This window comes from Rhinatrema bivittatum, chromosome 3 (assembly GCF_901001135.1).
Source record: "Rhinatrema bivittatum chromosome 3, aRhiBiv1.1, whole genome shotgun sequence".
NCBI lineage: Eukaryota > Metazoa > Chordata > Amphibia > Gymnophiona > Rhinatrematidae > Rhinatrema > Rhinatrema bivittatum.
The window spans coordinates 4,543,527-4,567,675 of record NC_042617.1 but is presented as its reverse complement, the minus strand read 5'-3'; the positions used below and the strand labels follow the sequence as shown (position 1 = coordinate 4,567,675).

Below are 24,149 nucleotides of genomic sequence, written 5' to 3'. Positions count from 1 at the left end.
TACGGATTTGATTGATAGTATGTTCAGTACAGGTTTTCAGTGTGGGGTGCTGTCTTTTTTTTTCCTCACAGGAGTATTGACATCTGCATTATAGTGAATTGTTTTGTTTTTCTTTTGTGAACAGCTGAGAAGGTGAGCTCACTTGGGAAGAGCTGGCACCGCTTTTGCCTGAAATGTCAGCGATGTAACAAGACTCTATCAGCAGGTGGCCATGCAGAAGTAAGTTATTGGGATGAGGGAGCTGAAATTGCAAGGAAGCTGTATGTATGGATGGCATTTCTTTTGTGCATTTACACTTTCTTTTCATTTCTAATCATATGTGCTTCATTTCTCATTCAAGTTTTATTCTTGGAACATTGATTAAGTGTATGAATTGAAAATAATTATATTTAAGAAATAAAGAATAAAACATGGGGAGAGTGGGGTCGGGGATCTAAGAGAGGACAATTTTTGAGGAATGGATGACCACATGCATATTTCTTTAATGCATGTGCACTGTTTGGATCACTCGCTAGCACACGTGCATGTGTATGAAGTGTGCTTCTACTTGCCTCCAGAGTGCAAATGCAACGCTTGGCGTAGTTTTGTAATTGAAGTGAACCGGTCTCCTACTCTCTCATGAATCCTCACATTGTATCTGTACTACTTCTAGGTGGGCCCTGGCATTACCGGGTGGCACTATCTCTGATTGAAATGAGATGCCAATACATAGGGCTCAGGTTCTTCAGAGCAGGCCAGCGTACCTCTTTTTTTTCTTTTTCCCATAAGAGATTCAGCTTGGTCTGCACTGATTCATTCAGCTCATTGACAGAGAGAATTGGTTCCCTCGGTTTCTCTGGCATACAGTACCAGCATAATTCCCAGCTGTAGTGAGTGGTTTGGCATATTGTCTCCTATACTGCAAGGTTTGGTTTTCAGCATACTTTGTTCAGTATACATACTTTCACAGCATGTACTGTAAATAATGTATCTTCAATTGATAGGGATAATTTGGGGTTCTTTACTTATAGGCACATGGACTACTTTTGCTTTTATTGGAACCTCTCTGTGGGAATGACAATCCCAAACATTATGACTGAGTGTTGCAGTAGGCTCCCCACAGCTCCGACAGCTGGGACTCTCAATGAGTTTCAACAGGTGAGCCTTATAATGAGAGGTTACAATTCTATATAAGATATGGAGGTAATGGCACAATTAAACAGAACCAGACTATCGTGTAAGTCCTCTCTCTAGGTCCGCCCTTAAGTCGTGACTCTGTGCTGATGCTAGAGCTTGCATAGTGCTATATTTGGTAATGGAATGGAGGAATCTATACAAATTCGCCAGAGAATTCCCCCCGCGATATAGACCCATACGTTTTGAAATGGCCCCGTGCCTTGGGCAGCAGAATGCGAATTAAGCAGTGTGCAGATGTTTGGCTGCAGGTACCCCCTTGTATATTTGTTACTGCTGTTGCATAGTTGCATAGTATACTTATTGCGCCTCAACTAATCATTGACTGAAAATGGAATAATGATAGCTGTATGACTTGATTCTAATCCATTTATGGACTCCGTATTCTCTTTGCTCAATCCTGGGTGAAATGTTCCTGGCAAAAGGCACTCCAGTCTCTTAAAACAGGCATCTGTTGTCTTAATATCCAATCTAGGTACTCCAGTGACATTCCTCTCTGCAATATTCAGGAAGCTTGTCCACTAACAAAAACCTTACCGTTATTTTCAGGTGAATTTTTAAAAGAACTATGAATGCAGATATGGAATACTATCGTAGCAATTTTCACTCCTAATGCAAGCAAAAACATATGTTACAGCAATTTTCAAAATGCCATTTCCACTGGTAAAGTGCTTTCACATGCATAAAGCTCAGCATTAAACATGTAAATGCTTAATGGTGGTTTGGGGTTTTGAGAGAAGGGATGGGAGTTAAATGGACTAGGAAGAGAAAAATGAACATAAGAGTTTTACAAAAATATGCTGTATGTAATCAGATATATATATTGTAATGTTCACTATTGTATGTTTTTAAAAAAATAAAAACAGATTTATCATAAACATGTAAATGCCTTTGAAAATCAGGCCCTTAACATTAATCAGTTTTCTTTGATTCCAACCAAAGACAAAACATGCAAACGCAATTCTGAATTTAGAAAAAGCATGAAATGATTGCTGACCCTATATTTATAATGGAAATTCAACAAACTGTTGTCCTATCTCTACTAATGATGCCAGCCTTTGAGCCATTGGAATCGGCTTCTCTTAAATTCTTGACATGGAAGGTAGTTTTTATTGTGGCAGTAACGTCATCCAGTCAGCAGACTCCAAGCACTGGTTCAGTATTTACCATATATGCCATTCTCCCACAATAGGGTGGTGCTTCACACTCGTCCAGGTTTTCTCCCAAAAGTCACTTCTTCTTTCAGTATCAATTAATCATATTGTCTTCTTTCCGAGGCCACAGCCTTCATACCTTGGATTGCAAAATAGCCTTAACCTACTACAAAAAAAAAGAACTCTGCCGCTTCACCAAGCTTCACAACGTTTTTGTATCTTGTGATCCTAACAGACTTGGTATTGCAGTCACCAAACATGCAATGTCTAACTGGATAGTGAACTGTATTCTGCAGTGCTACACAGGCCTATAAATTAGACTTTGTCAAAGCTCATCAAGTTAGAGCTGAGGCCTCTTCGATTGCTTACCTGTGAACAGTACCTCTCCAAGACATCTACAGGGCTGCAACTTGGTCATCAGTTCACAGCTCTGTCCCATTACTGTCTGAACAATCTCTCAAGAACTAACAGTAAATTCAGAGAAGTAGTTTTGCATAGTGTGTTCTCACGGTCTACTCTTCATGGATGAGTCCAGATTGCTTATTCAGTAATTGCTCCACTGCAACCCTCAGCTTGGGACTCCCACATTATGGTGCATGCAGCCCTGCTTATCTAAGGAAAAAGCAAATTTGCTTAGTATAAATCGTGTTTTCCGGTCATAACAAGATGAATTGACTACCTAACTGGATTTAACTCTGATATTGATTGAGGAGGCTCACGAGGGAATTCCTGCACATGCTCAGAACTGAAAGCTCTACAACCTAGGAGAGGTGCGTCTCCGGGTGACATCACCCATATGTCATGGCTAATTCATCTTGCTATCTGTGGAAAACACCATTTATGGTAAGCAAATTTGCCTTTTACCTCCTCAGCTGCCACCTTAATGCAGATCTTGGTTTTGTAGGTCATGTAGACAGGAGGCAATGCCAGGTAAAGCTGTGCCATAGATGTGTACAAACACTGCTATGAAAAGGGATGAAATAAACTGGTGAGAAACGAGAAGCAACATGCCACTCATTATCTGACATCCCTAGGCACCTAAAACAAGAGGAGCATGCAAAATGTGCACCCCACCTCACTCCACTGTTTAATCTAGCATCACCCTGCATTCTGGGGCTTGTAGCACCAATGTAGAGCACAAGGCTGAAACTACCAGAATGAGAGGAGTAGGGCGGATTCAGGTCTTTCACAGTCATTAAATCAGATTTTCACTACCTTGTCTGCAATGTCAAGCAGTTGACTTATTGTACACTGCTTTGGGTGACCCGTTTTACGCCTGGGGAAGTGATTATATATGTAGAAGTGGTGGTATTTTTAAAATAGTAGGTGCTGTGCCAGTCATACTCCAGAAGTATATGGACCTATAGGTAACCTGATTAAATGTCATACTGGGTCAGACCCAAGGGTTCATCAAGCCCAGAATCTTGTTTCTAACAGTGGCCAAATCCAATTCACAAGTACCTGGCTACTACCTAAACATTAAATAGATCGCAAACTACTAATGTTGGTAACAAGCAGTGGCTATTCCTTATTGATTGAAAGCAGTTTACAGGCTTTTCTCCTCCAGGAGCTTATCCATACCTTTTTTTTAAACCCACTGCCTTAACCACATCTTTTGGCAATGAATTCCAGAACTTAATTGTGCATTGAGTGAAAAATTTTCTCAAGAGTTGTTTTAAATGCTACCCCCTAGTCCTTGTATTATCCAAAAGAGTAAATAACCATTTTATATTTACCCATTCCTTTATTTTATTTAAGATTTTATATTCTGCGACCTCCAGATATCTGTTTGGTGCGGATTACATAAAAACATTCATAAGAGGTCATAAACAAGACAACACATAATAAAACCACTTGCATCTTAACAGAAATTACAATACATTAATACACTAATTGCTTAAACCCATTCAAACAAATGCCTCCGGGAACAGCATCACCTTCACCATTTTCCTGAAACATTTAAAGTTCTGTTGTTTGAGCATAACAGGAAGCATGTTCCACTATGATACAGCAACAGAGGAGAACGCACGCTTTCTGGTATCTACCAACCTGAATTGCTTCACCGTACTGGTTGCTAAAAGTAGAACATCCTGTGATTGTAAAACGCGACCGGGAATATACCACTTAAGTTGACTTTTCAGGATGCACAAGGGAGTGAGCCTCATTAGTTTGAAAACAATTATAATTCTAAATCTGCACCTCCATTTTACTGGGAGCCAGTTCAGGTCTATCAAGACAGGTGTTATATGATCTCTTTCGGACCGCCCAGAAATTGCTCAGGCGGACGCGTTTTGTATTAATCGCAAAATATGTGTAATCTTATTTGGAAGGTCCACAGAAAGAGAGGCACAATAATCTAGATGGGAAAGCAGAAGAGTTTGAACCACCATCCTAAAAATTGAAGGCGGAAGTAATATTTTTAATGAGCGAACCAGCTTCAGTTTATAAAAAGCTGTCTTAGCCACAAAAGCAATTTGTTGCTTTAGAGATAGCTCAGCATCTAGAAAAAGACCCAATACCTTAATTTCTGATTGAATTGGAGTAATTAAGGAATCTGAGATCCTTGCCTCCTTTAACCTTGTAAAGTCAAACATAAGAAATTGCCATGCTGGGTCAGACCAAGGGTCCATCAAGCCCAGCATCCTGTTTCCAACAGAGGCCAAACCAGGCGACAAGAATCTGGCAAGTACCCAAACACAAAGAAGACCCCATGCTACTGATGCCAGTAATAGCAGTGGCTATTCCCTAAGTAAACTTGATTAATAGCCGTTAATGGACTTCTCCTCCATGAACTTATCCAAACCTTTTTTGAACCCAGCTACACTAACTGCACTAACCACATCCTCTGGCAACAAATTCCAGAACTTAATTGTGCGTTGAGTGAAAGAATTTTCTCCGATTAGTCCTAAATGTGCTACTTGCTAACTTCATGGAATGCCCCCTAGTCCTTCTATTATTCGAAAGAGTAAATAACCGATTCACATCTACCCATTCAAGACCTCTCATGATCTTAAAGACCTCTATCATAACCCCCCTCAGCCATCTCTTCTCCAAGCTGAAAAGCCCTAACCTCTTCAGCCTTTCCTCATAGGGGGAGCTGTTTCATCCCCTTTATCATTTTGGTTGCCCTTCTCTGTACCTTCTCCATCACAACTATATCTTTTTTGAGATGTGGCGACCAGAATTGTACACAGTATTCAAGGTGTGGTCTCACCTTGGAGTGATACAGAGGCATTATGACATTTTCCGTTTTATTAACCATTCCCTTTCTAATATTTCCTAATATTCTGTTTGCTTTTTTGACTGCTGCAGCACACTGAGCCAATGATTTTAAAGTATTATCCACTATGATGCCTAGATCTTTTTCCTGGGTGGTAGCTCCTAATATGGAACCTAACATCGTGTAACTACAGCAAGGGTTATTTTTCCCTATATGCAACACCTTGCACTTATCCGCATTAAATTTCATCTGCCATTTGGATGCCCAATCTTCGTCTTACAAGGTCCGTCTGCAATTTATCATGATCCGCTTATGATTTAACTACTTTGGGGTGCGTACCCTTGATGCCGCGGCCCCCCATTACATCATCAAGGTATACAGCCTCAGTACCAGCATGACTTCCATGCCATTGCAATGTAGTGCTGTCCCAATACCATTGATGCCCTCGAGGCCAACAAGGTGTGGTACTACTGTAAAGGCCTTCAGACCACTGATGCCTCTTATAACCATCTCAACTTCATCGAGCTCCACCGACCAGGCACCAGGTTTGCCATTGAGTACTCTTGTCGCCCCTCAGGCCATCGACCGCTGGGGCTCTCTGAAGGCCCCGCGTAACCTTGCAGCCCTTGGGTGGCAAGGGTTTTTGGCTTCTTGCAGATCGAGCGTAGGGGTAGCCATCTACTCGAGGCACCCTAGTGTGCTACTGTATCCATATGCAGTGGTCCGGTGCCCTCAAGGTTTCTGGGTGGTGTCCACTACAGAGCACTGAGAAGCTCAGAGCTGTCCCTTCAGCTGGCGATCCCAGCATTGGAGGCCCCGTTGGGATGCGCACATTATAAGTGTTAATGGGTGCTAGTGAAGCTCTCATCAACTGAATGCTTGTGAGGCCATTGAGCTCGCAGGATAAACACCCCCAGATAAATAAGTGAGGCGAGGGGAGCTGCCGTTGGCACTGGCGGTCATAGATTCTTTTTTGCAGCAGTGACCTGTGGCTGGGCTGCAGGGCATCTGGGGTGCCGGGGATGGTGCTATATTCCATCGAACTGCTTTATAGTTTGGTTTAGTACAGTCAAGGCCCTGAGTGCAAAGTCATTGGGTGCCCGGTTGTGGCTTTGTGTTGGTGAGCGCGAAAGTGCTGTGGGCCCTACGGGCACAGTCACTGCGAGGGGCACCAGTAGCTGCAGTCGGAGATAGCAGGACATGTCTGCAGTACTCCATAAGCACCTGTGATCACCAGGGACTTTGCTGCTGTCATTCCCTGTGGGACTCGCAGATGAGTCGTTTCCAATGCAATTTCAAGGGCCCGCCTCTTGAAGCGTTATCAGGTACTGGAGAGGGGGCGATACCATAGACCGCCACCCTCCACCATGCCTTACCCAGAGCATCAGTGGTGCTGGGGATGCTTTAGTCACACTGTTCTCTCCATCTGCTGGAGTTACTGTGACGTTGCCACGCAACTTGCGCAATTACGAAAGGTAAGGCCTCTGTTCCAAGTGCCTCTGACGCTGGCCAGTGGCGTTTTCCCTGTCTGTGCAGTTCTCAACCATACTAGAGTTCTACCATCTTTTGTCATGGTCTCAGCCGCCGCGTCAATCTGCACCACCTAGTTTTAAGGCGCGCACTGGTAGGGGAGGTGTTGTTACCCACTCTGTGTTTGGTTGTGGGGTGGCATGTAGCCACAGACTGACACGCGGTTCTCTGTCCTTGCTGGGGCATGGAATTTCTCCTACAAGCATGGCGCTTAGGATAATAGGTAGGCTGCTATCCATGGATGGGTTACCACTGCATGAGTTCCGTCCAGTGTGCTTTTGCAGTTGAGAGCTTCCAGTTGCCCTCTGCTGCCTGTTTGTGTGTAGGGATTTCCCTCCAGGCAGTCACAACAGGTTATGTTCTGCAGCCATAGGACTGATCTAGGACTCCATTTCTGGTTGGATCCTGAGAACATCGAGGGAGTGGCTTAGGAGTCCTCTCCTTTCTCAGAAGAGGAATGTCTTTCGACCTCTACCATGTCAAGACTCCCCTGGGGCTCTGTCCCTGAAAAGCTTTTTTATTCTCTGATCCAGGGCCCCGGTCCTCTGAATCAGTGCGTCTCCTTGGAGGCCAGGGCCGGGGAGCGACAGCAACAGTCGTTGGACCGTCTTCAGCTGGGGCCCCCTCTGGGGATTGCAATGTCGACTTTCTCTATCCAAGGCTTGCTGCCTATGGAGGGTTGGTCCCTTCGGCACTTCAGTGATAAATGATTGTGCCTCAGCTCTCCTTTGGGGAGTTGCTAGGTCTTTTGGGATCGGAAGGCCCCGATCCCGTTGCTTCCTTCTCCCCTCTGGAAGGAGAGATTCGACTGGGTTCCAGGGCAACCTGTTTGGGTTCTCCTCTGGACACCTGATTGTGCACCACCTTTGAGGGGTGTCCCTCATTTTCTGTTGCTGGACAAGGGATAGCCTTGCTCTGACTGGTGCCAACCCCAAGAACCGGTCAAGAGTAACGCTCTCTCTTGGGTGCTCTAAGTCACAGAAGGTCTGTCCACGAAGGAGCCTGTCCAGTGTTGCTCCCTGGTGACCCTCCAGGTTTCCCCCCTGTTCAGGAGTCACTTTGGTAGCTGCTGGATTCTGGGGGTGTCTTCTTTAAGGAAAGCAATCATTGGTCATTCTTGCAGGACCCTCCTCTGAGAGGAGCATTTCGGTCCATCAGCTGGGTGATCGTGCCTTTCACCCTTTTGCCATGTCCATGGCTGAGGGAGTTGGGGGCTTAGTACCCTGCAACATAGGCACTGCCCTTTGCTTGCGGTAGCGTGCAAGCTATTGTTCCCCCCCTTTTTCAGGTTCACCTTCTCTGTGGAGAAGAGGAGTCCTAGGTCATACAATTGTCCATTTCTGGGCCACGTGTCCCCTTAGGAGGGGAAGTATATGCACTCATGGCTAAATGTAGTGATACCTCAGCTGGGTGCTTGGCACTCTGTTCCGAAATCACCTTAGGGCCTTCCCTGCTGCCCTTTGAGTTTCTGGGCTGGTAATGAAATCATGTTCTACCAGGGTTTGCGCGTGTGACTCCCTGGCTTCCCATCTCCTAGAGGAGCCTTTGGGATTTCTCCCCTGGGGCAATTGCTCTCAGTTTCTGCTGTTTCAAGAAAACTGAGGGCTCTATCTCAGTGGGTTACTCCCTGCTGGTTTTGGCAGTGAGTTCGTTTGGGGCTGATAGACAACCAGGTGACTTCTGCTTTCCCTGGCAGTCCATCATTCTCCCTCCTTGTGGTGTTCACTCTACTGACTTCCAATTGAATTGTTGAGGGTAGGGGAGGTAAAGCTAAGGTGCCCATGGTATATTTCTGTATACCTGCAGGGAAGGATACACTACATTTTTCCACTTATTTTCGTCATTCTCTGGTCAATATTGCCTTAGTTTTTCTCATTCTCTAGGTTGCCCAGAGGGCCTTCTTGGCTCCCCTTGCTATCCTGAGGCAGGATAGAAGAACCTGTTCTGACAGATGCTCTTGAGTGAGCTGCAGGCCTGTCTCCCTGCTCGGGAGTTTTGAGCTACAGGTCTGTTTCGGAGATTCTCTCATCCCCTGAAACCCTTGATGCTGTCCTGCGCTGTCAGCTAAGTCTGATGCTTTGGCACGCAGGGTCTGTCCCAGGCTCTGCTGTGGTTTGCTGTTTGTTCTTCCAAGTGTTGCTTGCCCACTCGGCTTACCAGCCAAACCTGGGCACTCTTCTCCAGATCCATTCGATCCTTTGGATGTCAGTGGATGACAGTTTCTTTCTGGAGGGCACTCGGGGCTCCAGTTTTTCGTTTTTTTCACACCAAAGGAAACTGTGTGATTTTCATCCAAGAGTCTCTCTTGTTTACATTTCTGGGTCCTTCCTGTATCCAGGAAAATCTAGATCCATTATCTTTGTCTGGGTTTACTTATTAGGAACCTGCTTGTACTATTTTCCATGATGCAGAGTTTGCTTCTGCTTACACTCGTATCACTCCTCTGCCTCCGGCATCCCTGCTATGCATGAGGGTTTGTCTGTCTTTTGGGTTCTGTAAAGAAAGCCATAGAACTCTTCTCCAGCCTGCATCCCTGCTGAGTTGGCTGCCTCTTAGGCAAAGGAGGGAGAAGTGTTCCAGTACTCAGAGCCCAAAGCCCACCACCCTGCGAATTACCCGGCTGGGGATCGCAGCGACACACACACCACGCGAGCGGACGCCGACGCTGAACACCCTCCCCCTGGTGACCTAATTCCGGTGCCGGACCCTAAAACTGCAGGCAAGCAACCAGCTCCTTCCTTTTGCCGCCGTCTTCGCCGGCGCAGCTGACCTGACCGGCCCGACCAACGCCGGCGCAGCCGACCCGATCGGCCCGACCAACACCGCTTACCGCTCGCCGAATCGCCTCAACGCCGGCTCGCACGACTCTCTGCAACTGGCAGGGGAGACCCGTCGGGGTCAGAGCCCAGAGCCCAAAGCCCACCACCCTGCGAATTACCCGGCTGGGGATCGCAGCGACACACACACCACGCGAACGGACGCCCACACCCACATTTGTGACGTACTTCCGGCGAGAGACTATCCTTATAAAAAACAGACCAGTCCCTGGCGTCTCGCGCAGAAGGAGCGCGACTAAGGGGCCTGCCCCTTAGTGTGCCCCTTCGTGTGAACCTTCCACGCCATAGACCAACCGCATACGATTGAAGGAGATGACGGCCACCAGGGCAATAACAACTACCTGAGTCTCACCAAAGCCATCATCCCATCACTGAAGCCTGGGGTGAGCCATTGCTTTCTCCACGCCCACCCCTCACCCCCAGCACACAGCAAAGTATCACGCATCTAGCATGATCTCGGACCTCACAAATCTATGCCTCAAGACCACTAAGGAATACATCTATTATCAATAAGTCTCTCCTCTCACCAAGACCCTTTACCATCCTCGTACCCACCCTTTACCTTTACCTCATACTAACCCCCCCCTGCAGTCACCAACTCCCTTTCCTTTCATTCAACAATCAACCAAAGCAGAACCCTCCACTCCACTCCTTACAATAATGAGTCCACAACCAATCCCCACCATAAAACACTTCTACACCCCCCACAAATCGAACATTCACACATACCTAACTCAACAACACAAATCACTCATCCCCATTATGGCATCCCCCCTCACACAAATCCTGGGTATGCTGTCATTTTCCATTCTACTTCTAAATGCTCAATCCATTCTAAAAAAGACCACTCTACTACAGGACATCCTTACAGACGAAGCCCTGGACATATGCGCCATCACGGAATCCTGGTTAAAGGATACCGGCTCCGCCTTAATTAACCAACTCTCCTCAGATGCATACAGCTTATTTTCCATACCCAGAAGCAAAAAAAAAAAGGAGGCGGACTACTCCTGGCTGCCAAAAAGAACTTCAACCTCACACTCCAAAATATTGCACCCCCCCCCCAAACTGGAAATCAGTATCTTCAAATCTAATTCCCTCCAACTATGCTTAATCTATGCCCCCCCTGGCCTTCTCGAACAAAATCCCTCCCCTCTCATAGAATACATCTCAAAACACATAAACAATACCAAGCCTGCCATAATTATGGGAGACCTAAATATTCATGTTGACCGTGACCCCCTTTCCCCTTCTTGTGAAGCTATCTTGACAGCCATGACTGCACTTGGTTTCAAACAAAATGTCTCGGAACCCACGCACAAGGCCGGGCATACTCTCGACCTCATCTTTACCAACTCCTCAATCCACACTGACCAACCCAGATGCACACCCATCCCCTGGTCAGACCACTTCCGAATAGACACACGATGCACAATCAGAGACACCCCCCCCCTTCGCAACCCAAAAATACAATAACATATCGCAAACAAGGCAAGACTGAAGACATCTTTGAGGCCCTTTCAAAAGAACTCCCCAACATAGACCTCACTGACGCAACCACAGCCATATCCTCATGGTTTCAAATCACCACAAACATAGCAGATAGACTCTGCCCATCCCACACCAAAGAAATCAAAGCAAACAAAAATAATAAGAAACCCTGGTATATAAATGAACTTAAAACCATGAAACTCGACTTCCGTAAAATTGAAAAATCCTGGCGGAGGAATCAAATACCCACCATCCTAGCACAGTTTCGCGCCCTTCTAAACACCTACCGAAAAGCCACCGAAAAAGCAAAGAAAGACTTCTATGCCACAAGAATCCACCAGTTCCAATTCAACCCACAAGCCCTCTTCCAATATGTAAACAGCCTTATCACAGCACCGGACAGACATAACAGTGACCACGACGATGATACAAAATGTGAAAAATTAGCATCATACTTCCACACCAAGGTACAGACCATTATGGCTCGTTTCTCACCTCACCCCAGCCTCCCGAACATAACAACTCCCAACAACACCCCCACTAACCACTACGATCCTATCACACAACTACGTCCACCCACACAAACCTCAAACACCACCCTCTCAAATTTCGAAAACACATCTGCACTAGAAATTGAAACCACCATCAAAAAACTCAGACCCGCCTATCATCCCTCAGACAACCTGCCCACCAAAACATTACAAACCCGACCCCAATTGCCAAACACATCGCAAATGTCCTGAACAAATCTATCACACTGGGCCAGGTCCCAATTGAACTAAAGCAAGCCATTATAAAACCCATCCTCAAAAAACCAGACTTAGACAACAATGATCCAGCAAACTATCGCCCAGTGTCAAACCTCCCGTTCCTCTCCAAAATACTCGAAAAAATAATTAATAGACAACTAACAGAATACATAGAAGACCACAATATTCTCTCATCATCCCAGTTTGGTTTCCGTAAACACCATAGCACAGAAACCCTACTTATCTCCTTCTCAGAATCCATACTCAAAGCTCTGGACAAAGGACAGTCCCACATACTCGCACTACTAGATATATCGGCGGCATTCGACACAGTTAATCACAACATACTCATTCAACGCCTCAAGGAAATTGGCGTCACGGACAATGCCCTTCTCTGGTTCCAGTCTTACCTACACGACAGGAGCTATAGTGTAAAAATCGGTTGCAATGAATCCAAACCTGTCAAGCTATCACAAGGAGTACCACAAGGCTCATCCCTCTCCTCAACCCTTTTTAACATCTACCTCATACCCCTCTGCCTACTGCTCTCCAAGCTGGGCTTCCAGCACTTCATTTATGCAGACGATGTACAGATACTCATACCCATAACTGACTCTATCACTAACGCAATGAAGACTTGGAAATCTGCTCTATCTGAAATAAACAAATTACTCACTGACAACTTTCTGGCCCTCAACACCAACAAAACCGAACTACTCATCCTCTCTCCCCCCAACATTCCCACACTAAGCCTTTCTTCCCTCTCACCACCAGGCTGCCCACTCACCCAATTTGTCCGCAGCCTTGGCATATGGATAGACAACCATTTTAACCTCAAAAAATTCATTTCTAACACTATTAAGAGCGGATTCTTCAAGCTCCACACCTTGAAGAGAATTAAACCACTACTACACACTTCTGACTTCCGAACAGTACTGCAGGCCATGATCCTATCCAAACTGGACTACTGCAACGCTATCCTCCTAGGCCTCCCAAAAAATACCCTTCAACCGTTGCAGCTCCTACAGAATGCTGCCGCCCGCATTCTCACAAACACTCACCGTCATGACCACATCACCCCAGTTCTTCAATCCCTGCACTGGCTCCCAGTAACCTCCAGGATAATCTATAAATCCCTCACCCTCATACACAAAGCCATTCACAACCAAGACATGCACTGGTTCCCTGAACATCTCCATCTCCACAACACAACCAGACCAACTAGAAAACAGCACCAAGCCAAACTCCTGACTCCTTCCCCCAAAGTCATCAAACATGCCACAATCAGAGATAGATCATTCATTATAGCAGGCACTTCCCATTGGAACAATATGCCACCCCACCTACGCCAGGAACCCTGCCATAAAGAATTCAAACAGAATCTTAAAACCTGGCTCTTCAAACTAGCATACCCTGACTAACCGTCTACTCCCATAGATACACACCCCACCCTCACGCCCCCCCCTGACTGACACGCCCTATTGAACTTAACAACCATGATCCTCATCCATTCCCATTCCCATTCCTCCAACCCCCATTCCCATTCCTCCAACCCTCCCTCATCCTCCTCCCCTCTCACCCTCCACCCTCACCCTCCCCACCATCCTACCACCTGATCTAACCGCATATATTCCCTGGCACCATGTGAATAATTAAAATGTAAATATAGTTATTGTGAATATAGTTAATGTGAATATACTTAAAATATTTATTTATTTATTTATTTATTTTGTATACCGACATTCGATCGAGATATCACATCGGTTTCCAGGTAACAGGTTGAATAGGGCGAGATCTGCCCTATTTTACATTTAACAAGATAACAATTGATTAAATTATTGAAGTAAAAAACATTGTAACATATGAATACAAATGAATGGGAATATAATTTGTAGCATCTATCCTATATACAATATATACAGTTTGAATTGGTTACGGTTACGATTAGTTCTGGTGGGAATAGGGGGGGAAAAGGAGGGGGTGGTTGTGAGGGGGGTGATATGCGGTAGTGCATGTAAGGGTCAAGTGGGCAGGTTTTCAAGAACATGCAGTTGAAGGGGTTGGGAATCCGGAGGGAAGGCTTTCAAGAACAGCCATGTTTTTAGCTGTTTTTTGAAGACTTGTGGTGAGGGTTCGTGTCTGAGATGAGTGGGGAGGGAGTTCCATAGGGTAGGGCCAGCTATTGTAATGGCTCGTTTGCGTGTTGCATTGAGGTGAGCATTTTTGAGATTTGGGATGGAGAGGAGACCTGTGTTGGAGGATCTGAGGTTCCTTTGTGTGGTGTATGGTTGGATAGTGTTGTTTAGCCAGACCATTTTGCTATTGTTTATTTTTTTGTGTATTTAGTGAATTAGTTGCCTCAATGTTTCCTCCTACTATAAATTATTGTAAAGCCTGTTGCTATGTTATGTTACATTGTGAACCGAGGTGATGTTTTTAACGTGCCCCGGTATATAAAAAACCCTTAAAAAAAAAAAATAAAAATACTGTACGGTTTCCCACTTTGGCCTGCTTTGACAATCTAGAGCTAGGGATTCACCCGTGTGTGTGAGGACTACCATGCTTGTTCTTGGAGAAAGCAGAGTTGCTTACCTGTAACAGGTGTTCTCCTAGGACAGCAGGGTGTTAGTCCTCAGGAAACCCCCCGCCTCCCCTGGGAGTTGGTTTCTCCATGTATGAGCTATACCATGGACTGAGGGACTCTGACTACAGCTGCACATGCTCAGTAGGACATGCCTGAAAGTTCTAGAATCTTTGAGATCATAGTTCCATGCTGGGCTCCATCAGATGATGTCACTCATAGGTGAGGACTGACATCCTGTTGCTGTCCTAGGAGAACACCTGTTACAGGTAAGCAACTCTGCTTTCCTGAACTCTTGGAGATGAGTGGGGAATGAGTCTGTAAATTCCAAAGGGTATATAAATAGTGCTCCACTAGCTTCCTTTTTATAAAGGAGAAATTAGTTTTCTCTGTAAATGCCTAGTCTATATATTTCTTGCTTAGTTACCTTTAATTTGTGATTTGACTCTCTCCATGAATGTGGACTTGTAGATTCAGCCAATTGTAAATTATTTTTTCTTTTTTGGCATTAATTATATTGATGATCTTTTTCTTTAGGAAGTAAATGCTTATAAATAACGTATGCATTTATAAATGATTTAAAAAAAGAAATTCTTGATATGCAGGTTGTATTTTGAAAAGGCACCGGGTTCAAGAATGACCTTTAGAGCAGTTAGGAATAATGAGCATATCTGAATATGAATTCCTCTTTTTCTTTCTTCTTAGCATGATGGAAAGCCCTATTGCCACAAACCATGTTATGCCACTCTCTTTGGACCAAAAGGTAAGCTTCTGATGTGTTCCATCATTGTTGTGGAACCTTCTTCCTGGGGTAAAAACACTTTCCATTAATGTCAGAATCAAGCCCTGGTGGAGGTGTTCAATTAGGAAACTGAGGGGAAGAGCAATTTAGAGCTGTCTGATTCATCTGTAGTAACTAGTTTCATAGTTTGTTGGGATTGTTAATTGGATATACTTGAATTTGAGTTAGTATCAGATCTTCTTGACCAGGTCCTGATAATATTCACTCCATGAGTTATGAAAGAACTCAAATATGAAATTGGTTATAGCCAATTGGTTATAGCCAATTGGTTATAGCCAATTTAAGTCCAGTTTAAAAAAAAAAAAGTTGAGTAGGAATAGGCTAGTGGTTAGAGCAGTGGGCTATGAACCAGGAGACCAGGGTTTGAGTCCTGCTGTCTCTCCTTGTGATCTTGGCAAGTCATTTTACTCTCCATTGCCTCAGGTACAAACTTAGATTGTAAGCCCTCTGGGGATAGGGGATAGGGGTAGCAGGTTTGCAATCATTAAAATGTGCTGCTGGACAATAGCCAATTTAAGTCCAGTTTAAAAAAAAAAAAAGTTGAGTAGGAATAGGCTAGTGGTTAGAGCAGTGGGCTATAAACCAGGAGACCAGGGTTTGAGTCCTGCTGTCTCTCCTTGTGATCTTGGCAAGTCATTTTACTCTCCATTGCCTCAGGTACAAACTTAGATTGTAAGCCCTCTGGGGATAGGGAAATACCTACAGTACCTGAATGTAAACAGATGTGATATCTCAGATTGAATGTTGGTATATAATAAATAAAATAGAAAATTACAGATCACTGAGTCTGATATAGAAGCTAGACATGGTGGTGGAAGCCATTGTTAAGAGCAATTACTGGGCATATGAGTGATTTATTTATTTTATTTATACATTTTTATATACCGACATTAGATCAGTGATGTCACATCGGTTTACAGCTAACGGAAAGGAAATAAGCAGGGGTTGGATGTCCTACTGGGTGCAGCGTCAGCGAGCCGAAAAAATGGTGCAACTTCGCTCGGGCTCCTATGCCCAGACACTGTCGACACACCCCTCGCCGGGACCGGCAAAGAAGATGTTGACGAAGAGGGCCTCCTCACTTGGCCCACGGGACCTCTTTTATGCCACTCCAGGTGCTGGGCCCAGGTTAGATCAACTTCCAGCGCCCGTTAAAAAATCTCAACTGCTGACTGAGTTGCCTCCTTAAGAAAAAAGGCCCTCAGACGCATCGACTGGGACTCAGGGACCTGTTCCTGACCGTCCGTGACCTTCGGCGCCGAAGCAATCGCAACCGGAGCATCCAAAGCCTACGGCGCACTCAACACACTCGGACCACATGGCGCATAAAGAGTGTCAGACGCATTCGCACACCACGCATCCACACACTGCGATGCGTGCCTCGATGCATACCAAGCGGATGGCGCATTCCAGCCTTAAAGACCACTCATCACGTCCTAAGCAGTCTGAACATGCCAAGCATGCCACTCAGGGGCCTCCATCCACTAATTCTGAACATTCGGGGCACTCCATGCATCTTAAGCGAATACAAGAAAGCCCTGACATGGATGCAGAATTGCTGTCGGATCCGGACTCCACATTGAAATGTCCCTCGGGAAGTGGAGACTCCTTTTCTGGCTTATCGTCTGTATCCCGAAGAAAGAGGTTGTCTCAGATACAGGTACCGCTCCAACAGTCATAGACAGTCTATCATTCTTCCATGTCCTCAATTGAAGTGCACTAATGCACAGGATATACTTCTGGCAGCATTACCTACAAGATCCCCCCATCAAATGGTGGTCAGATGCCTCCACAACCAGGTAATCTGGCATCTCGAGCCATGCTGCAGATTTCGCAGGCCCTAAGTTCCTTATTTGAAGATCTGGAGTCTTTGCAAGCTGGGTCAAAACCACCATTAACGTCTCCAGCGGCTTCACCACCAACAACCCCTACTAGACCAACTGTCCCGGCCAACTCTCCGGCTCCAGTTCCTCCACACAGCCTGGATTTGCAAATCTCATCTGCATCATCTCAGAGTTCCTCTACAGGCATGCCCTCAGATTCACCAGAGGGATTACCAGAACCCTATTTGCCACCAGAGGACCTCCTATGCGAACGTCATTGAAAAAGTGGGAAATCTACTTAACGTAGAGACCGGAAAAATTCCGGATCCACGGGCCGAGATGCTAAGCATATTAAAAATCTTTGAGATACCACCGGAACCAACGGCTTTACTGCCCCATCCAGTTTTGACTGAGTCCTCCAAAAGATGTGGGGAAACCCCTTTCTCAACAATGGCCGCGTCACGAAAGACTGATCTAAAATTTTGAATGAGGAACTCTCCCATCTATGACTCGACACAACTACCGCACAACTCTAATGTGGTGGAGTCTGCGTTGGCAAAGGCAAAACGGTCGAAGCTTCACGCGAATGCATTTCTCGGTAAGGATCATAAATACTTAGATGACTTTGGACGTAGAGTTTACCATGCTTCCATGTTGTCTACCAAAATGCACCACCATCAATTCTGCATGACGCAGTACTTGTACAAGTGCCTTCAGAATTTGCGTTCAGTTTCTCTCGGCTCAGGACACCTTGCCACATTCCTTCCTGGATATGGAAGAGAGCCTATGCCATGTGCTTCAGTCAATTTACGAGGCGTTCTAATCCTCTGCGAGGTCATCTTCAGCTGCCATTGCTACCTGACGCCTTGCCTGGTTGAGGGCAGGTGTGATTCGCAACGATGTCCATGACAAGCTAGCGGACATACCTTTCAGGGGAACAACTTGTTCAGCGACAAGTTTAGGGAAACTGTTTCCCACCTTAAAGAGCAAAGTACTACAGTGCTGTCTTACTTCCCCCTTGGAACATCACACAGAGTCTCGGAGGATTTACCCTTCCTTCAAACGAAGGTCCTACCCGAGAGGACAATTCCAACCTTTTTCCTACGAATCAGTCAGCACATTAGTCAACGAAGACCCTCAAGTCAACCCCATCAGTCTCGGGGATGTCCACATCAACAGAGACAGTCTAGGCAAAGCTCGGCAGCTCCACAAAAACAGCCGCCTACTTTGAGTCTCATTGAGCCGCCACCACCATCGCCTTTTATAGGAGATTGCCTCCAATATTTTTACAGCAATTGGGAGTCTATCACCTCAAATCGCTAGGTTCTCGAGATCATCTGAGAAGGTTATCGCCTGAATTTCATAGCTGTTTCGTCCCTTCCTCATGTACCCCCTCTTCAAAGGACATCGACCCAGTTACCATCACTCCGGGCAGAAATCTCAAGCCTTTTACTACAAAGGTCTGTTCAAAATATTCCACATCAACAACTGAGTCAAGGTTTCTATTCCCAATACTTTCTCATTTCAAAAAAATTCAGGCGGTCTTCATCCCATTCTAGACTTATAGAACCTCAGCAAACATATTCAGAAAGAGAAGTTCAAGATGACCTCTCTCAAAAACATCCTGCCTCTCCTGCAACCCAATGACTGGATCTGCTCCATCGACCTGAAGGAGGCATACTCTCATATACCCATGCACCCCTCCTCCTGGCGCTACCTCTGTTTTTTAGTTCAGAACAGACACTGTCAGTACAAGGTCCTACCCTTTGGCTTATCCTCAGCCCCGAGGGTGTTTATGAAATGTTTTAGCGGTGGTGGTGGCTCATCTCAGGCAACTATCCATCCAGATCTTCCCCTATCTGGACGACTGCCTTTTGATAGCATCAGACCAGACTACGGGAGCACACAGTACGCACGATCAGTTGTCTACAAACCCTGGGTTTCCTAATAAACTACAAAAAATTGCATCTAAAACCTAAGCAGTCACTACAATTCATTGGGGCCCTCATCAGTACGGTAGAGGAGAGGGCCTACCTTCCACAAGACAGACTCCTGACTCTCGCCGGTCTGGCACAAAGATTGGGCAGCCATTCTAATACCTCTGCATGTCAAATACTTCAATTGTTGAGTCATATGGTGGCGGCTATTCATGTGGTACCACACATGCGCCGCTTACAATGGGGACTAAAACACCAATGGTCTCAGTTCCTGCAGACACTAACAACCAGGATACACCTAACCAGACCAATGATCAGACATTCAATGGTGGCTCTCTCCCACCAACCTATCCACAGGTGCCCCCTTCCGAGTGCCTCCTCATCAGCTAATATGACAGATGCCTCCAGGAAGAGTTGGAAAGCCCATCTGGCCGATCTCAAAACTCAGGGATTGTGGTCCCCCAAGGAATCCAAATGTCAGATCAACCTACTAGAGCTCCGGGCAATCTGGAGAGCACTAAAGACCTCTCAAGTCCAAGGGTAACTCCTCATAATGTTCAGACAACCAAGTTGCCATGTTTTACATAAACAAAGGAGGAGGGTCCGGTTCATGGACTCTGTCGAGAAGCACTTTGGATACTCCATTGGGCGAGCGCAGCCAAGGTATCCCTTCAGGCCACTTACCTACCAGGTCTGGACAACGTCATGGCGGACCACCTGAGCAGGGTTTTTCACCCACATGAATGGACTTTAAATCGAGAGGTAGCCGTTCCAACAGTGGTGCTTCCCAGCAATCGACCTCTTTGCCATGGAGGAAAACTGACAAAACAAATCTTTTGCTCCATTTACCCCAGCAGCATTCGGTATGCCCAGGATGCCTTCCTCATTCCATGGACAGAGGGCTTACAATATGCCTACCCTCCCATACCTCTAATCTCAGAAATGTATTCAAGACATAGCAGACATGATTCTCATATCCCCGAGGCAACCATGGTATGCGTATCTCATTTGGCTTTCCATACACCCACCGATTCTGCTGGGGACCCACCAACAACTGCTTACACAGGAAGGAGGCTCACTGCTCCATCCAATGCATCAATCTCTCCATCTGAGGGCGTGGAGATTGAAAGGCAAATATTAAACCACCTCAGCCTACCTTCACAGGTAGAAGATATACTTATAGCATCAAGAAAGCCTTCAACCAGAAGCAACTATGAAGGAAAATGGCATTGCTACGCTGAATGGTGCAAACCACGGGATCTAGATCCATTCTCCTCTACTGCTACACATCTACTGGAGTACTTCCACTCTCTTTACCAAGCTGGTCTGGCTACCACATCAGTTCGAGTGCATATCAGTGCTATTGCGGCTTTTCATCACCCTCACAATGGCCTTCCCATTTCCAGTAATCCTCTAGTCTCCAGATTCATGTGAGGCATGCTTCAACTTCGACCGTCAGTGACAAAGCCACCTATACCCTGGGATCTTAACATTATCCTGGAGCAGCTAATGATGTCTCCCTTCGAGCCTCTAGAGACTTGCCACGTAAAATACCTCACCTGGAAAACGGTATTCCTGGTGACCATCACATGAGCTAGGAGAGTGAGTGAGTTGCAGGCCTTGGTTCACTACCCTCCTTACTTGGAGTTTTACCACAACAAGGTTACCCTTCGACCTCATCCCACCTTCCTTCCCAAGGTCATATCCGCTTTTCATCTTAATGAGACCATCACTTTGCCAATCTTCATGCCGAAGCCTCATCACAATGAGCGAGACCACCTCCTACACTCGCTAGACTGTAAATGAGCTCTGGCTTACTATTTAACCCCAACGACCCTGGTCAACCAGTCTCTAAAAGAATCATTGCCAGTTGGTTATCACAATGCATTCAGTTCTGCTACGACAAGCGTTCAATTAAACTTGACAAACCTCATGCACACCAAATACGGGCCACTGCAACATCAGTTGCCCACTTAAAAAGGTTCCATTACTGGACATTTGCAAAGCAACTACTTAGTCCTCCATTCGTACTTTCACATCACATTATTTGCAGCAACAAGCGGCCTCTGATGCAGCACTGAGCTCAGCAGTCTTGTCAAACCGTCAACACCGATAAGACTGTCTACTTCTTTTACGGGTTAGTGTCCTGAACTTCTAACCCGTACTTACATAGACACCCTTTTAGAGATCCCATTACCCCGGTGTTGAAAGCTTTGGATTGGATCTCTGTTAGAGGGTTAAATTTGTTGCCTTTGATTAAGGCTAACCATGGGTAGAGGCCAGATTATCTTAGCATATTCCAACCTATGACTTGAGATCAGGGGCATCTCTGCAGTCCCAGCAGGTAAAACTGTCCGGTTACAAAAGATTAGGAAGCTGGCCTTTTCTTGGACTGCTCCGGGTTTTGTGGAAGTGTCTTCCAGTGGAGATTCGGCAGCTAAAAGCCTATAAAATATTCCAGAAGCTTATTATATAAATATTACAAGCCGTAAAGCCCGTTAAAACGGGCTACATCCCTCTGTCTCTCACCTCCCCCTCATTCTCTCTCCCCTCACTCTTCACCACCCCCCTCCCCCACCCACTCCTCTCCTCTCCACCCTCCCTCTCCTCTCACTCAGTCCCCCCTCTCCCTCACTCCCTCCCACTCAGTCCCCCCTCTCCCTCCCTCCCACTCAGTCCCCCTCTCCCTCCCTCCCTCCCACTCACTCAGTCCCCCTCTCCCTCCCACTCACTCAGTCCCCCCTCTCCCTCCCTTCACCCACCTCCATTTCCTCCCGGCGCCGTAAGCGCGACTTCCCGCAACCCTCACCCGGCTCCATTAACTCCTCCCGCTCCTGCCGGCAGATCTCGGGGGGGGGTCACTCCCGCGCGCGCGGCAGTGACCCCCCCGAGATCTGCCGGCAGATCTGGGGAGGAGAAGTAGCGGCACCGCGCGCGCGCGCGGTGCCGCTACTTCTCCTCCCGCTCCTGCCGGCAGATCTCGGGGGGGGGGGGGGGCGCGGGAGTGACACCCCCCCCCCCCGAGATCTGCCGGCAGATCTGGGGAGGAGAAGCAGCGGCACCGCGCGCGCGCGCGGCGCCGCTGCTTCTCCTCCCGCTCCTGCGGCCCCACCGCCATTTTTTTTTTTCTGATCGACATCCTTGCCCGCACATGCGCAGTAGAGCTGCGCTCTACTGCGCATTTGCGGGCCGTCGGTCACAGGCCATTTATAAGGTAGATTATATTATTATATTATATTATATTATATAATATATATTATATATTATATAAATATTATTATATTATTATTATTATAGAAATATTATATTATTATTCCAGAAGCTTATTAGTATAGAAAAACTTAAAAATAAATAAATATTAAGACCCCCACCTATTAGGGGAAGCCTTTGCAGCAATTTAGGATGTGGTTTTATCTGTGTGTGTGTTTTATCTTTGTTTGTTGCTCTGAAATCCACCCAAAACAGTTGAGTAGATAGGGCGGAAAATAAATTACTGTAAATAAAGTTCCTCCCCCCAGAAAGCTGTGGGAAACACTTGTGCACTGTATAACCCATAGTTGGACGTGGGTTGTATCGGAGCTAACTAATCCCATTATGCAGTAAGGGAATTAGCACCTCTACACTCAGCGCCCGCTTTCAGCGCAACATTTTTGTATTGGCCCCTTTTGACAGTGCTTGCAAATAATCACATGATTCCATCTGTGTGACTTGATCTGCTGTCTTCAGTAAATAATTTCATTAAACTTGTATAGAGACAGAAGAGGAAATCAAATGAGAGGAACAGAGCTAAATGCTGACTAAGTTGACATTTGAGGGCTGTATGTATTTAAAATTGTACATAGGTTAATACTGTTTCAATGACCTGCATCAGGGGAGCTAAGATAGGCTTGCAACCTCTGTTTCTGCAGCATTTTTTTTCACGTAGATAAACAGTTGAATTAGCCATGCTGTCTGGGTACGTCTTCCATGCCACTAGGTGGCGGAGCTCTCTAAGATTAGCAAAGTTTTTCAGCTAGGTGCTCCCTCTTGTATCTTCCCGCGTTTGCCTGAGGCTCTTCAGTCTTTTTTTTTTTCTGCGCGACTGATCACTCGCGGAGCTCTTTTCTCCTACAGAGATTTACTGTTGTGAGGTAAAAAAAAACAACTTCCCACCAAAATGCCTCGACCAGGATTCAAATTCTGTGCCTGTGGAAAGATTGTCTGTCACTGATGGCCACAAATCTTGCTACCTTTGCCTCTGTCCTGATCGTGACCAGGCAAGCTGCAGGCACTGCGGTCGTATGTCCTGAAGAGTTCAGCGCCAGCGAGTTGCTAAGATTCAACAACTAAAAGCAGCACCATCGGGCTCTTATGCCCCTTCTGAGGCCTCAATGAGATCTTCCCCAGGCCCAAAACGTAAGAAAAAGTCCCCCACTCATCGAAGGGCCTCTTCTGTGGACCCCCCCAGGGTAAAACACCTACCGCCAATGCCCAATCAAAAACAGACGCACAGCGCGGGGGATGCGTTGGATGCACCGCAGCCACCTCGACACCATCGACTCACTGGCGCACTGAAGACGATCACTCCAGATCGCCTCCAGAGCATCGGTGCACCAACGCACAGAGAAAATGGCGACAGATTGGGTAGATGCACCACAGACGCCATCAACGCGCATCGGCATAATTTCTCAGAGCCCGACACTGCAGACTCTACCGATGCAGCCGAAGCCTAAAAAGCACGTAACAGGTCATAAGAGATCTAGCGAACCATCGCCACTTCTCGTGGTAGGCTCTGATCGTGATGTATCTCCACCACGGTTCTCCAGCAGCCATTATCTTCTTCGGATGTTCTATCAGAACCATCTGCAGAGCC

The 24,149-nt window shown here is 46.2% G+C and overlaps 1 protein-coding gene across 2 annotated transcripts in view; it reads left to right on the top strand.

Annotated features, from left to right (window-relative positions):
* Window positions 1-24,149, top strand: part of CRIP3 (cysteine rich protein 3) — a 94,727-nt gene that overhangs the window by 13,218 nt on the left and 57,360 nt on the right. For both annotated transcript variants that reach the window (XM_029592824.1, XM_029592823.1), the window contains exons 2-3: window positions 125-219; window positions 15,441-15,498. In XM_029592824.1, coding sequence (XP_029448684.1) covers window positions 125-219; window positions 15,441-15,498 — 153 coding nt within the window. The remainder of the gene's footprint in view (window positions 1-124; window positions 220-15,440; window positions 15,499-24,149) is intronic.